The 17,021-nt window shown below is 46.0% G+C and overlaps 1 protein-coding gene across 5 annotated transcripts in view; it reads left to right on the forward strand.

The window, feature by feature from the left end:
* Positions 1–17,021, forward strand: part of BRD4 (bromodomain containing 4) — a 1,024,368-nt gene that overhangs the window by 870,659 nt on the left and 136,688 nt on the right. For all 5 annotated transcript variants that reach the window (XM_069231688.1, XM_069231690.1, XM_069231691.1 and 2 more), the window contains one exon: positions 10,660–10,772. In XM_069231688.1, coding sequence (XP_069087789.1) covers positions 10,660–10,772 — 113 coding nt within the window. The remainder of the gene's footprint in view (positions 1–10,659; positions 10,773–17,021) is intronic.

Here is a 17,021-nt window from a genome sequence, read left to right on the forward strand (position 1 = left end):
ATCGTAAAAATGAAGTATGTCCCAGTAAAATGCCAAAATTGTGTTGAAAAATTTGGTTTTCTGATTCAACTCTGCCTGTTCCTGAAAGCTGGGAAGATGGTGATTCTAGCACCTCAAACCCTTTGTTGATGCCATTTTCAGGGTAAAAACCACAAGCCTTCTTCGGCAGCCCTTTTTTCCCTTTTTAAAAAAATAAAAAAAAAATTAGGTGTATTTTGGCTAATTTCTTGGGCTCCTCCAGGGGAACCCAGAAACTCTGGGTACCTTTAGAATCCCTAGGATGTTGGAAAAAAGTAAGCAAATTTGGCGTGGATAGCTTATGTGGACAAAAAGTTATAAAGGCCTAAGCGCGAACTACCCCAAATAGCCAAAAAAGGGCTCAGCACGGGGAGGGGGGGGGGGGGGGAGGCCCAGCAGCTAAGAGGTTAAACGTTGTTCTGTTGGTAAATAGTAGAGGTGCTTCTTAGAAATACATGAAAAATATCTGACAAAGGAAGGTGATCTTAAATAGTTGAGTATCTTGAGACTGCCGATCTTGAGAAAAGAAATTGCCTTAACATCTGATGTCTTTGTCTTGATGTAGACTTCTAGCTATCAAACTATATGATACTTTGGAACTGTGTGAAGATGAACTTGAGTTCAACAACCTGGGGCTGTTCTTTTATGGGATACCTGAGTCAGCCTACAGCTTTAAAGACCGAGCATTTTTTCACTGTATGTAGTGGAGAAGGTGTACATCTAGCGATTGTTATTAATTGCACCCAAGTTTTAAAAAAACAAAAACGACTTTGGTAGGTTGAGTCTTCAAAGTATGGGGATACTAATGCAGTAATTTCTATTAGTTTGTTAGTCAATATTGAAGACAATTGTTTAAATAGTTAAAATGAAAGAAAGATGCCTCCAGGTTAGATTGACATATTACAAAGTTACTTCATAAAAGGAGATTTCTCTTGGTCCCTGCATCTTACATGGATAAAATTAATCATGAATTCAGTAGAGAATCTGGTTTTTAAGTAACATTTTCTTTTCTTCAAGTCTGAAACAAAAGTCGTGGTCAGACCCAAAGAGTTTTAATATTGCAATGGCACATTTGTGTATAAATCTTAAATGCGGAAAGTTATATACAAAATATTTCTGTGTTTTAACAGTTGACCATTTATTGACCAGTTGACCATTTAATGATAGAAATTGTAGTATCTCCAACCTTAGTTTTGTGTATTCATATTGTAAAGAAATGGCTCCCTGTTGCAGTTACCCCCCACTTTTTGCCTGATACTGATGCTGACTTGACTGAGAAGTGTGCTGGGACCCTGCTAACCAGGCCCCAGCACCAGTGTTCCTTCACCTAAAAATGTACCATTGTATCCACAATTGGCACACCCTGGCATTCAGATAAGTCCCTTGTAACTGGTACTTCTAGTACCAAGGGCCCTGATGCCAAGGAAGGTCTCTAAGGGCTGCAGCATGTCTTATGCCACCCTGGAGACCTCTCACTCAGCACAGACACCCTGCTTGCCAGCTTGTGTGTGCTAGTGAGAACAAAATGAGTAAGTCGACATGGCACTCCCCTCAGGGTGCCATGCCAGCCTCTCACTGCCTATGCAGTATAGGTAAGCCACCCCTCTAGCAGGCCTTACAGCCCTAAGGCAGGGTGCACTATACCATAGGTGAGGGTACCAGTGCATGAGCATGGTACCCCTACAGTGTCTAAACAAAACCTTAGACATTGTAAGTGCAGGGTAGCCATAAGAGTATATGGTCTGGGAGTCTGTCAAACACGAACTCCACAGCACCATAATGGCTACACTGAAAACTGGGAAGTTTGGTATCAAACTTCTCAGCACAATAAATGCACACTGATGCCAGTGTACATTTTATTGTAAAATACACCACAGAGGGCACCTTAGAGGTGCCCCCTGAAACTTAACCGACTATCTGTGTAGGCTGACTAGTTTTAGCAGCCTGCCACAAACCGAGACATGTTGCTGGCCCCATGGGGAGAGTGCCTTTGTCACTCTGAGGCCAGTAACAAAGCCTGCACTGGGTGGAGATGCTAACACCTCTCCCAGGCAGGAATTGTCACACCTGGCGGTGAGCCTCAAAGGCTCACCTCCTTTGTGCCAACCCAGCAGGACACTCCAGCTAGTGGAGTTGCCCGCCCCCTCCGGCCAGGCCCCACTTTTGGCGGCAAGGCCGGAGAAAATAATGAGAATAACAAGGAGGAGTCACTGGCCAGTCAGGACAGCCCCTAAGGTGTCCTGAGCTGAGGTGACTCTGACTTTTAGAAATCCTCCATCTTGCAGATGGAGGATTCCCCCAATAGGGTTAGGATTGTGACCCCCTCCCCTTGGGAGGAGGCACAAAGAGGGTGTACCCACCCTCAGGGCTAGTAGCCATTGGCTACTAACCCCCCAGACCTAAACACGCCCTTAAATTTAGTATTTAAGGGCTACCCTGAACCCTAGAAAATTAGATTCCTGCAACAAGAAGAAGGACTGCCCAGCTGAAAACCCCTGCAGCGGAAGACCAGAAGACGACAACTGCCTTGGCTCCAGAAACTCACCGGCCTGTCTCCTGCCTTCCAAAGATCCTGCTCCAGCGACGCCTTCCGAAGGGACCAGCGACCTCGACATCCTCTGAGGACTGCCCCTGCTTCGAAAAGACAAGAAACTCCCGAGGACAGCGGACCTGCTCCAAGAAAAGCTGCAACTTTGTTTCCAGCAGCTTTAAAGAACCCTGCAAGCTCCCCGCAAGAAGCGTGAGACTTGCAACACTGCACCCGGCGACCCCGACTCGGCTGGTGGAGATCCGACACCTCAGGAGGGACCCCAGGACTACTCTGATACTGTGAGTACCAAAACCTGTCCCCCCTGAGTCCCCACAGCGCCGCCTGCAGAGGGAATCCCGAGGCTTCCCCTGACCGCGACTCTTTGAACCTAAAGTCCCGACGCCTGGGAGAGACCCTGCACCCGCAGCCCCCAGGACCTGAAGGACCGGACTTTCACTGGAGAAGTGACCCCCAGGAGTCCCTCTCCCTTGCCCAAGTGGAGGTTTCCCCGAGGAACCCCCCCCCTTGCCTGCCTGCAGCGCTGAAGAGATCCCGAGATCTCTCATAGACTAACATTGCGAACCCGACGCTTGTTTCTACACTGCACCCGGCCGCCCCCGCGCCGCTGAGGGTGAAATTTCTGTGTGGACTGGTGTCCCCCCCGGTGCCCTACAAACCCCCCTGGTCTGCCCTCCGAAGACGCGGGTACTTACCTGCAAGCAGACCGGAACCGGGGCACCCCCTTCTCTCCATTCTAGCCTATGTGTTTTGGGCACCGCTTTGAACTCTGCACCTGACCGGCCCTGAGCTGCTGGTGTGGTGACTTTGGGGTTGCTCTGAACCCCCAACGGTGGGCTACCTTGGACCAAGAACTGAACCCTGTAAGTGTCTTACTTACCTGGTAAAACTAATCAAAACTTACCTCCCCTAGGAACTGTGAAAATTGCACTAAGTGTCCACTTTTAAAACAGCTATTTGCCAATAACTTGAAAAGTATACATGCAATTTTGATGATTTGAAGTTCCTAAAGTACTTACCTGCAATACCTTTCGAATGAGATATTACATGTAGAATTTGAACCTGTGGTTCTTAAAATAAACTAAGAAAAGATATTTTTCTATATAAAAAACCTATTGGCTGGATTTGTCTCTGAGTGTGTGTACCTCATTTATTGTCTATGTGTATGTACAACAAATGCTTAACACTACTCCTTGGATAAGCCTACTGCTCGACCACACTACCACAAAATAGAGCATTAGTATTATCTATTTTTACCACTATTTTACCTCTAAGGGGAACCCTTGGACTCTGTGCATGCTATTCCTTACTTTGAAATAGCACATACAGAGCCAACTTCCTACATTGGTGGATCAGCGGTGGGGTACAAGACTTTGCATTTGCTGGACTACTCAGCCAATACCTGATCACACGACAAATTCCAAAATTGTCATTAGAAATTGATTTTTGCAATTTGAAAAGTTTTCTAAATTCTTAAAAGACCTGCTAGGGCCTTGTGTTAGATCCTGTTTAGCATTTCTTTTAGAGTTTTAAAGTTTGTAAAAGTTTGAATTAGATTCTAGAACCAGTTTTAGTTTCTTAAAAAGTATTCCAACTTTTAGAAGCATAATGTCTAGCACAGATGTGAATGTGGTGGAACTCGACACCACACCTTACCTCCATCTACAGATGAGAGAGCTAAGGTCACTCTGTAAACTAAAGAAAATAGCAATGGGCCCCAAACCTACCAAAGTACAGCTCCAGGAGCTTTTGGCAGAGTTTGAAAAGGCCAACCCCTCTGAGGATGGCAACTCAGAGGAAGAGGATAGTGACTTGGAGGACAATTCCCCCCTACCAGTCCTATCTAGGGAGAACAGGGTCCCTCAAACCCTGACTCCAAAAATAATAGTCAGAGATGCTGGTTCCCTCACAGGAGAGACCAACACCTCTGAAATCACTGAGGATAACCCCAGTGAAGAGGACATCCAGTTAGCCAGGATGGCCAAAAGATTGGCTTTGGAAAAGCAGCTCCTAGCCATAGAAAGGGAAAGAAAAGAGATGGGCCTAGGTCCCATCAATGGTGGCAGCAACTTAAATAGGGTCAGAGATTCTCCTGACATCCTAAAAATCCCCAAAGGGATTGTAACAAAATATGAAGATGGTGATGACATCACCAAATGGTTCACAGCTTTTGAGAGGGCTTGTGTAACCAGAAAAGTAAACAGATCTCACTGGGGTGCTCTCCTTTGGGAAATGTTCACTGGAAAGTGTAGGGATAGACTCCTCACACTCTCTGGAAAAGATGCAGAATCTTATGACCTCATGAAGGGTACCCTGATTGAGGGCTTTGGATTCTCCACTGAGGAGTATAGAATTAGATTCAGGGGGGCTCAAAAATCCTCGAGCCAGACCTGGGTTGATTTTGTAGACTACTCAGTAAAAACACTAGATGGTTGGTTAACTGGAAATGAAGTGTGTGACTATGTTGGGCTTTATAATTTGTTTATGAAAGAACACATTTTAAGTAACTGCTTCAATGAAAAGTTGCATCAGTATCTGGTAGACCTAGGTCCAATTTCTCCCCAAGAATTGGGAAAGAAGGCAGACCACTGGGTCAAGACTAGGGTAACCAAAACTTCCACTGGGGGTGACCAAAAGAAAGGGGTTACAAAAACTCCCCAGGAGAAAGTGGGTGACACTAGAAACAAAGAAAAAGAGTCCTCTGTAGGCCCCCAAAAACCAGAACAGGTGGGTGGGCCCCAAGACACAACCCAAAACAAAGGTGGGTACCAGGGTAAGAACTGGGATGCCACTAAGGCATGGTGCCACAACTGTAAACAGTCTGGGCACCACACCAAGGACACTTCTTGTCCCAAAAACAAACCCCAGAACAAAATTCCAGGGGTAACCAGTGTAGCCATGGGAGATGACTCCTCAGATGAGGAGGTCTTCATAGCCTTCAACTGGAAACAGGGCCCAACAGGTGAGTTGGAGATTCCAGAGGGAAGTAGACACTTCCACCACCTACTGGTGAATGGAATCCCAACCACTGCCCTGAGAGACACTTGTGCCAGTCACACTATTGTGCATGACAGGCTGGTGCTCTCAAACCAGTACATCCCAGGTGAGACTGCCAGGGTAAGAGTTAGCCTAGACAGGGTCACTAAGAGGCCTGTGGCTTTAGTACCCATAGAAGTGGGTGGCACTCTTAGCTGGAGAAGGGTAGTAGTCAGTACAGACCTCCCCCTTGATTGTCTCCTTGGAAATGACTACCCAGAGGTTAGTCAGAGCCCAAGAGAGGAACTGGTCCAGTGCCAGTCCTCTCCCAAGGATTCTGGAAGTCCTGCCTCTGCAGTAAATGCAAGCAGACCCCAGAAGAAGAAGAAAAGAAAACAGAGTAGGAAGGGTGGACAACCTTTAGCCAAGGTTACAGCAAGCCAAGGAGATTCTGCTCCAGTAGGGGAGAACTCCAAAAATGGCCCTGATAAAGTCCAACCTGACCCACAAGAAGTCCTGGCTAGTCAGGCAACTGTTAAACCTGAGTGGGTGGCTCCTCAGCTAACAGAAGAAAGAGTGGAAGAAGGGTGTTTACTACAAGATGTGGTAACCCCCCACTCTAATACAGCAGACAGGCAACCTGAACCCAAAGAAGCCTGTAACTTAGCCCCTTCCCTTTTAGGCGAAGAGCTAAAGGTGTGGTTCTGGGCACTGACAGCTGTCAGTGGCCTCTGCTGGGTGTTAGCCTTTATGGCTGCACTATCCTTGGCATGGTGGTCTGACCCCATGCCAAATAACAAGTTAGGCCCCCTGACCCTGTTGGTCATGGTGGGGTTACTCCAGCTCTGGGTAACCTCTTTGGGTAAGCTAGGGGTGACCCTGGCTAAGATAAGATTAGCAGAGGTGGATACCTCTGACCTCAAAATAGAGAGAATGGGTAAAGACATAAAAAGCACAGACAAGAGGCAGTTCAGACTAGGTCCTATCACTGTGGAAGTGGGTCAGTTCCCCAGAGGGAATGACCTGAACAGGAGGATGTAAGGCAGAGTAGGCCCTGCAACAAACCAGCCATTTCCTCTACTCTTCCTCGCCTGACAGACTAGGAAGACTCTTCCAGCGTTGGCTGAGTCTCCTGGCCTGTGGGCTGGGGGGGGCTTGTGTAAAGAAATGGCTCCCTGTTGCAGTTACCCCCCACTTTTTGCCTGATACTGATGCTGACTTGACTGAGAAGTGTGCTGGGACCCTGCTAACCAGGCCCCAGCACCAGTGTTCCTTCACCTAAAAATGTACCATTGTATCCACAATTGGCACACCCTGGCATTCAGATAAGTCCCTTGTAACTGGTACTTCTAGTACCAAGGGCCCTGATGCCAAGGAAGGTCTCTAAGGGCTGCAGCATGTCTTATGCCACCCTGGAGACCTCTCACTCAGCACAGACACCCTGCTTGCCAGCTTGTGTGTGCTAGTGAGAACAAAATGAGTAAGTCGACATGGCACTCCCCTCAGGGTGCCATGCCAGCCTCTCACTGCCTATGCAGTATAGGTAAGCCACCCCTCTAGCAGGCCTTACAGCCCTAAGGCAGGGTGCACTATACCATAGGTGAGGGTACCAGTGCATGAGCATGGTACCCCTACAGTGTCTAAACAAAACCTTAGACATTGTAAGTGCAGGGTAGCCATAAGAGTATATGGTCTGGGAGTCTGTCAAACACGAACTCCACAGCACCATAATGGCTACACTGAAAACTGGGAAGTTTGGTATCAAACTTCTCAGCACAATAAATGCACACTGATGCCAGTGTACATTTTATTGTAAAATACACCACAGAGGGCACCTTAGAGGTGCCCCCTGAAACTTAACCGACTATCTGTGTAGGCTGACTAGTTTTAGCAGCCTGCCACAAACCGAGACATGTTGCTGGCCCCATGGGGAGAGTGCCTTTGTCACTCTGAGGCCAGTAACAAAGCCTGCACTGGGTGGAGATGCTAACACCTCTCCCAGGCAGGAATTGTCACACCTGGCGGTGAGCCTCAAAGGCTCACCTCCTTTGTGCCAACCCAGCAGGACACTCCAGCTAGTGGAGTTGCCCGCCCCCTCCGGCCAGGCCCCACTTTTGGCGGCAAGGCCGGAGAAAATAATGAGAATAACAAGGAGGAGTCACTGGCCAGTCAGGACAGCCCCTAAGGTGTCCTGAGCTGAGGTGACTCTGACTTTTAGAAATCCTCCATCTTGCAGATGGAGGATTCCCCCAATAGGGTTAGGATTGTGACCCCCTCCCCTTGGGAGGAGGCACAAAGAGGGTGTACCCACCCTCAGGGCTAGTAGCCATTGGCTACTAACCCCCCAGACCTAAACACGCCCTTAAATTTAGTATTTAAGGGCTACCCTGAACCCTAGAAAATTAGATTCCTGCAACAAGAAGAAGGACTGCCCAGCTGAAAACCCCTGCAGCGGAAGACCAGAAGACGACAACTGCCTTGGCTCCAGAAACTCACCGGCCTGTCTCCTGCCTTCCAAAGATCCTGCTCCAGCGACGCCTTCCGAAGGGACCAGCGACCTCGACATCCTCTGAGGACTGCCCCTGCTTCGAAAAGACAAGAAACTCCCGAGGACAGCGGACCTGCTCCAAGAAAAGCTGCAACTTTGTTTCCAGCAGCTTTAAAGAACCCTGCAAGCTCCCCGCAAGAAGCGTGAGACTTGCAACACTGCACCCGGCGACCCCGACTCGGCTGGTGGAGATCCGACACCTCAGGAGGGACCCCAGGACTACTCTGATACTGTGAGTACCAAAACCTGTCCCCCCTGAGTCCCCACAGCGCCGCCTGCAGAGGGAATCCCGAGGCTTCCCCTGACCGCGACTCTTTGAACCTAAAGTCCCGACGCCTGGGAGAGACCCTGCACCCGCAGCCCCCAGGACCTGAAGGACCGGACTTTCACTGGAGAAGTGACCCCCAGGAGTCCCTCTCCCTTGCCCAAGTGGAGGTTTCCCCGAGGAACCCCCCCCTTGCCTGCCTGCAGCGCTGAAGAGATCCCGAGATCTCTCATAGACTAACATTGCGAACCCGACGCTTGTTTCTACACTGCACCCGGCCGCCCCCGCGCCGCTGAGGGTGAAATTTCTGTGTGGACTGGTGTCCCCCCCGGTGCCCTACAAACCCCCCTGGTCTGCCCTCCGAAGACGCGGGTACTTACCTGCAAGCAGACCGGAACCGGGGCACCCCCTTCTCTCCATTCTAGCCTATGTGTTTTGGGCACCGCTTTGAACTCTGCACCTGACCGGCCCTGAGCTGCTGGTGTGGTGACTTTGGGGTTGCTCTGAACCCCCAACGGTGGGCTACCTTGGACCAAGAACTGAACCCTGTAAGTGTCTTACTTACCTGGTAAAACTAATCAAAACTTACCTCCCCTAGGAACTGTGAAAATTGCACTAAGTGTCCACTTTTAAAACAGCTATTTGCCAATAACTTGAAAAGTATACATGCAATTTTGATGATTTGAAGTTCCTAAAGTACTTACCTGCAATACCTTTCGAATGAGATATTACATGTAGAATTTGAACCTGTGGTTCTTAAAATAAACTAAGAAAATATATTTTTCTATATAAAAAACCTATTGGCTGGATTTGTCTCTGAGTGTGTGTACCTCATTTATTGTCTATGTGTATGTACAACAAATGCTTAACACTACTCCTTGGATAAGCCTACTGCTCGACCACACTACCACAAAATAGAGCATTAGTATTATCTATTTTTACCACTATTTTACCTCTAAGGGGAACCCTTGGACTCTGTGCATGCTATTCCTTACTTTGAAATAGCACATACAGAGCCAACTTCCTACACATATCCAAACATCCCTCCCGCTAATGTCATTTATGTATTCCTCATGACATATTTATAGAAATCATTTATGCAAGTAGATTTAAACCTTTGGCTCTGATTTCCCTGAAAAGATACTTATTCAAGATAATCCACTTGTGGTCTCATGTTCCAACCACTGTCAATGCTGCTAACTTTAAAAAGAAGTGCAGCATTCTTTGCAAGAAAGAGCAGCTGGGTTTCCCCTAGAGCTTTTTGGCTTGACCTTGAAAGTGCAGTCAGTCTCCCCAGATCAGTTACATGTTAATTTTATGGTTATAGTTGGGAAAATTCGATCAGTGAAGGGACACATTCTGAATGGGTTGTCTTTTTCAAGGTTTCAAAGGAGCTAGTTGGTTTAATGCCTTGAAGCCTCCTTCCCCACCCACTGCTGATTTAGGTAGGGCCTTTGTCTGCTCTATTCTGTAGTAGCTGCAGATTCTTTTCAGTTTCTTCACGTGAAAGATCAGGCTTGTTTTTAATGCTCGTTTTGGTGGATCTTCAGATGCATTACAGAATTGGACGGTTTGAAAAAGCAACCCTGATATTCTTACTTTACTGCTGGCTTAAAAATGTAAATAACTATGTATTGTAGCATGTTAAGAAACAGCCCATTAAACTGTGTTACGCAGAGTTGCAATGTGGGAGTAATCCCTTGTTTCTCCCTTCTAAATGTGTGTGCATGAACTCCTAAGTAATGCCAGAGCTCTTTAGACTGGATGTAGGAGGGAGCACCTACAGTTCCTTCCACTGTGAATATTATGCTCTCAAATATTACCATGTTGTCCACTGAACCAATAATTTAAGTTCTCCCACTCCACAGTTGCCCATACTGATGTTGTGTTTTGACTAATATAAAATAAATTAAGTTACTGTGTATAGTTGAAGGTTGTGGCTACTGCATTCCATATTCCAGAGACTGATATAGTCTCATTTATTTAACTGGAGAAGAGCATATGGTCTTAGAGTAGTCGAGCCATTAATGTGAGTATTTTTATATTCCATTTTTTTATATTTTTTTATGGATGTTCTCTTTGAGAAGAGTGGTAGCACAACAACTTTGTTAAAAGGAGATGCATGCAGAGTTCAGGTGTTGCTTATCCGGTTGGGGGCCTGAAACATCATAGTCCTAAACCAGTCTGGAACCTTTGTAATTATTGTTTCCTATAGATACCCATTTGTCTTGTAATTTTCTGTGTGGTTAGGTCAATTAGACGCAAGCCCTGCAAAGTTAAATGACTGGCCCTGAACTTTTTCAGGTCACTTAAGAGAAGCCCCGTCTCCCCTCTTGATGCATTCGCCTCCGATGCCGTCTTTCCAGGGTCTGGTTCATCAGTCGCCTCCTCAGCAAAACATGCAGTCGAAAAAGCAGGTAAATAGCTTATAGCCAAGGATGTAAATTGAACACAAGAAAATATATATTGTATTGCAAATTTGTTGCACGTTCTATTCTATCAGTATTAGGATAGGAAAGACTGTGAATTCCATGTGCCTCAACGGTTGAAGCCAGTGTGATTTCTTAACAGTGTCATGCTTCTACTTGTGTTTCAAAAGTGATTAATGTTATGTGCTGGGCTGTGTGCTGGCAGTCAGGTTTTTTTGAGTACCTTGTTTGATTTCTCTCTTTCCTTTACCTGTACTAAACATGGGAGACGCATTTTCCCCATTGAATTTTCCAAAGGAAACTTAGACACATCTACAGCCAAAAGTGCTTGGTCGAATAACACCAAATTGGGCAGAAAGTGTGCTTTTTGTAATTTGGCATAAATCAGCTAAGTAGGTTTTGAGATATTAAGGTTCAATATTTATGTATATATCAGGCTGCGAAGGATCCACGTACCCAACATATCTTAATATCTGAGTGGCTGCCATCACATCTACAAAGATGTGATGGCAACCATTTTTAGTCTAAAAAAACAGGTTTAAAAAAACACAAAAAGATAATGTGGACAGGGTTCAGATACCCTGTGCAGCCCCCATCCCCAAGCCTTTTCAGTTCCCTGGGGTTGCCATCCTCCATAGCGCACAGTGCTAATTATGGGAGAATGCTTGCAGCTCGCTTCCCAAGCCTCATTGAGAACTAGGGGACCCCATCCCTTGTGATAGATCATTTCTGATAGGGCAGGGGGGAGCCTGGGGCCCCCTTTACCTGTAGTCTACTCTGGGGAATGAATATATATCTATGTGTGTGTGTGTGTGTGTGTGTGTGTGTGTGTGTGTGTGTATATATATGTTCGATGGCATGTGTAGCTGCAGATACACATGCTGTGCATACTTCTGCCATCTAGTGTTGGGCTCAGAGTGTTGCAAGTTGTTTTTCTTCGAAGAAGTGTTTTTGAGTCACAGGATCGAGTGACTCCTCCTCTTCGGCTCCATTGTTAGTTTGTTTTCTTTCCGCCGTCTGGTTTGGACGTGTTTCCTTTAGCTCCGATAGTTCGATTCGGAAAACCTTGAAAACGCTTCATTTCTCGTCGGTATTGTTTCGATCGACACTTCAGTACCGTCGGAACAAACATCTCTACTCGCCCTTCGGGGCGCACTTGCCCAACTCGGGCCTGGTCAGGCCGACCGCGTGGAAGCCTCATGGATCGGACTCCAGTCCGATTCTGTCCTCAGTGCCACGCTAAATTCCCTTACACAGACCAACTCCTCGTCTGTAATCTTTGCCTTTCCCCGGACCATTGGGAAGAAAATTGCGAGGCCTGCAGATCCTTCCAGTCGAAAAAGACACTTCAGGATAGAAGAGCACAAAGGCTAGAGATGGCGTCTAAAAGCTTCGAACATCTCGACGTCGAAGAGGAAGAGATAATGCATACGCAGTCTCCCTTCGAGGATCTGACTCCAACCAGGATTCCGAGGAGGACAAGACCGGTCACGGCAGGACAGCACATGATTATGCCTTCCCCTGTACCATCTAGGCCAAAACATAAGGCCTTGGGGACACCACTGCCGGAAGGCCATGCCTCGACCTGAAAGAAGATACCCGGTGACCAACCCACTAGTTCGCCACTGAAAAAGACCACTCATCCAAAGCTATCGGAGTTGAGCCGAAGCTCTGTCTCCGAACAGAGCAAACCACGCTCTTCCGCATCCAAATTGCGAAAATCTTTTTCGGAGCCGAGACCATCCACAACCCCATCTTTTTTTATACTAAAAAAAGCCAGCTTCGGAGCCGTAAAGACCTGGTTATACTGAGGAGCATGGACTTTCAAAAACACTTCGAGAAAGCCATAAAGCTATTGAGGAGGACTCACAAATACAGCCAATCATGGAAGTAATGGATGAAAGGCAAGCCAGATTCAATCCATAAAGAAACTGGCAGAATTGTAACAGCACCTCCTTTAAAACCAAAGAGGAAATTAGCCTTTCAGGAGGAATTGGACACTACACAGCCTCCAGCTAAAGTGCCAAAAACAAAGGAGAGACCTTCACCTCCTTGGTTTTCTCCCCCTCAGTCTCCTCCTAACTCTCCACACCTCCTACCAGTCCTACACCTATGCAGTCACCATCACATTAATTTGACTCGCAGCAGGACAACGTGGATCCATGGGATCTTTAAGATCCAGACCCTATTCCTGACAGTAACCCAGATTGCTATCCCTCTAAGCCTTCACCACCAGATATACAGGCTACAATCAAGTGCTAGCTAGTGTCACTATGCACACTGAACCATTGGAGGACGAGTTTTTGTTCAATACACTCTCCTCCACACATGCAACATATCAGTCGCTCCCTATGCTCCCCGCCATGCTGAAACATGCTGATCAAATATTTAGCGAGCCTGTAAAAGCAAGAATAATTACTCCTAGAGTAGAAAAGAAATATAAGCCACCTCCTTCTGATCCTGTCTGTATTACTGACTCAGACTCAGTAGTGATAAGCGCTGCCAGAAAGAGGGCAACCTTGCAGTCGTCAGGTGATGCACCCCCACCAGACAAAGAGAGTAGGAAGTTTGATGCTGCAGGTAAGAGGGTGGCATATCAGGCTGCCAACCAATGGAGAATAGCCAGCTCACAGGCGTTGTTGGCTAGATATGACAGGGCCCATTGGGACGAGATGAAAGATATAATCCAGCATCTCCCCAAGGAACAGCAAAAGAGGGCACAGCTGATAGTGGAGGAAGGGCAAGCCATCACCAACAATCAGATTAGGTCTGCCTTAGACTCAGCAGATACAGCGGCCGGAAGCATCAACACTGCTGTAACCATAAGGAGGCATGCATGGCTTAGGTCCTCAGGATTCAAACCCGAAATCCAACAGGCAGTGTTGAATATGCCATTCAACAAGAAAAAGCTTTTCGGCCCAGAGGTCGACACTGCTACAGAAAAAATGCATAAGGATTCAGACACCGCAAAAGCGATGGGTGCACTATACACCACACAATAGAGGGGTTCCTTTCTCAAACCCCAGATTTAGGGCTCAAACTGCGGAGGCATCCACATCACAGCCAAAGCCGGCCTACCAACCTCAATACCAACGAGGTGGTTTTAAGAGCACACATAAAGGCCAGTACCCCAGAGGCAGGGGACAATATCAAACACCTAAACAAGCCTCGCAACAAAGTAAACAGTGACTTGTGCCATTCCCTTCCAATCCACACGTACCCTGTGGGAGGAAGACTGCAAAAGCTCCACAACAATTGGCTAAACATTGCCACAGACAACTGGGTATTATCAGTTATCCGCAATGGCTATTACCTAGAATTGATACAAACTCCACCAAACATTCCACCAAAACCACACAAACTATCCACAGAGCATATCACTCTGTTACAGGAAGAAGTCAAATCTCTATTACTCGAACAAGTTGAGACGGGAGTTTACTCACTGTATTTCCTCATTCCCAAAAAGGATGGCACCCTAGGGCCACTATTAGATCTCAGGCCCCTCAATCTTTACATCCTGTCAGAACACTTTCACATGGTAACTCTACAGGATGTTATCCCACTACTTCAAAAACACGATTTCATGGCAACATTAGACCTCAAAGATGTGTATTTTCATATACCCATCCATCCTGTGCACAGAACATATCTCAGGTTGGTTTGTCATTCAAGGAAAGCACTATCAGTTCAAGGTGTTACCCTTTGGAATAATAGCAGCTCCAAGGGTATTCACAAAGTGCCTAGCGGTAGTCGCAGCCTACCTAAGAAGACAACACATACATGTCTTTCCATATCTAGACGATTGGCTGATAAAATCAAACAGTCATACGCAGTGTCAAAACCATACGCTTTATGTAATACAAACCCTGCACACTCCAGGGTTCTCAATACATTACCAAAAGTCACAACTACAGCCTGCGCAAATACAACAGTATTTAGGGGCAATACTAAATACTCAAAAAGCACTTGCAAGTCCAAATACTCAGAGAATACAAGCATTCCACAATATAATAGCACACATACAGACAGGTCAACAGTATACTGTCAAATTTGTCATGAAAATATTAGGGATGATGGCATCCCGTATTGCAATTGTTCCACATGCAAGACTAAACATGCAGCCCTTGCAACAGTGCCTTGCACAACAATGGTCACAAGCACAGAGTCAACTTCAAGATCTAGTGTTGATAGACCGCCAAACATACAAGTCCCTTTAGTGGTGGAATTCCACAAATCTAAACAAAGGGCGGCCATTTCAAGACACTGTGCCTCAGACCATAATCACAACAGATGCATCACTGATTGGTTGGGGAGCTCACCTCAACAATCACAACATCCAAGGACAATAGGATGCCCAATACAAACAGCTACACATAAATCACTTAGAGTTGTTAGCTCTAGCACTCGGAGCTTTTCAGCCTCTTCTCATTCACAAAAATGTCCTGATCAAAACAGGCAACATGACCACCATGTACTACCTGAACAAACAGGGAAGGACACATTCGTCCCAACTCCCCCTCCTAACTCAAATAATTTGGAAACGGGCAATACACAACCAAATTCGCCTGGTAGCACAATACATTCCAGAGATACACAACCAATTGGCAGATGTCCTCAGCAGAAATCATCAACAAACACACGTGTGGGAGATTCATCGCCAAGTACTTCAAAAATACTTTCAACAATGGGGAACACCAGACATAGATCTGTTTGCCACCAGCGAAAACGCAAAATGCCAAAACTTCGCATCCAGATACCCACATCCCCTATCCAAGGGGAATGCTCTATGGATCAGTTGGTCAGGGATATTTGCTTACACTTTTCCCCCTCTCCCCCTCATTCCATTTTTAGTCAACAAATTGCGTCAAAACACACTCATTATGATACTTATAGCACCAACGTGGACACGTCAACCCTGGTATACAACACTATTAGACCTGTCAGTAGTACCACACTCCAAACTCCCAAACAGAACAGACCTGTTAACACAAAAGAAAGGGTAGATCAGGCACCCAAATCCCAACACACTCAATCTGGCGATTTAGCTCCTGAGGTCATAGAATTGGGGTATTTACAACTACCATCAGAATGTATGGAAGTAATTAAGCAAGCAAGAAAACCCACTACTAGACAGTGCTATGCAAACAAATGGAAAAGATTTGTATATTATTGTCAATCTAAACAAATTGCCCCTCTTACAGCATGAATGCAAGATATTGTATGCTATTTACTTCATTTACAAAAATCAGATTTAGCGTTCTCTTCCATAAAAATACATCTCACTGCAATTTCTGGATATTTGCAAAATGTACAGCACAGCTCTTTGTTTAGAGTTCCTGTTATCAAAGCCTTCATGGAAGGCTTAAAATGCCTCATTCTACCCAGAACACCCCCAGTTCCTTCGTGGAATTTAAACATTGTGCTTACGCGACTTATAGGCCCACCATTTGAACCTATGCACTCATGTCAAATACAATTCTTAACATGGAAGGTTGCCTTCCTAGTCGCAATTACATCATTGCAAAGAGTTTGCGAAATTCAGGCTTTCACTATTGAGAAATCATTCATACAAGTACACAAACATAAAGGTGTGCTACAAACTAACCCTAAATTTCTTCCTAAAGTAGTATCACCATTTCATAGCAATCAAACAGTGGAACTACCAGTCCTCTTCCCACAGCCAGATTCTGTGGCAGAAAGAGCTCTACATACACTAGACATAAAAAGAGCTCTGATGTACTACATAGATAGAACAAAACCGTTCAGAAAAACTAAACAGCTATTTGTAGCTTTTCAAAAACGCCATACTGGTAACCCCATTTCAAAACAAGATTTAGCAAGATGGATAGTAAGATGCATCCAAACATGTTACGTTAAAGCCAAAAGAGAACTTTTAGTTACTCCTAAAGCACATTCCACAAGGAAGAAAGGTGCTATATTGGCCTTCTTAGGAAACATACCAATGGCTGAAATATGTAAAGCAGCTACTTGGTCAACACCACATACATTTACTATACACTATTGTGTCGATGTTTTAGCTGCACAGCAAGCCACAGTAGGTCAAGCTGTACTAAGAACATTATTTCAAACAACTTCAAATCCTACAGGCTAACCACCGCTTTTATGGGAGGACTAACTGCTTTGTAGTCTATGCACAGCATGTGTATCTGCAGCTACACATGCCTTCGAACAGAAAATGTCACCTACGCAGTGTACATCAGTTCGTGGCATGTTCTG

The sequence above is a fragment of the Pleurodeles waltl genome, chromosome 4_2 (assembly GCF_031143425.1).
Source record: "Pleurodeles waltl isolate 20211129_DDA chromosome 4_2, aPleWal1.hap1.20221129, whole genome shotgun sequence".
Lineage (NCBI taxonomy): Eukaryota > Metazoa > Chordata > Amphibia > Caudata > Salamandridae > Pleurodeles > Pleurodeles waltl.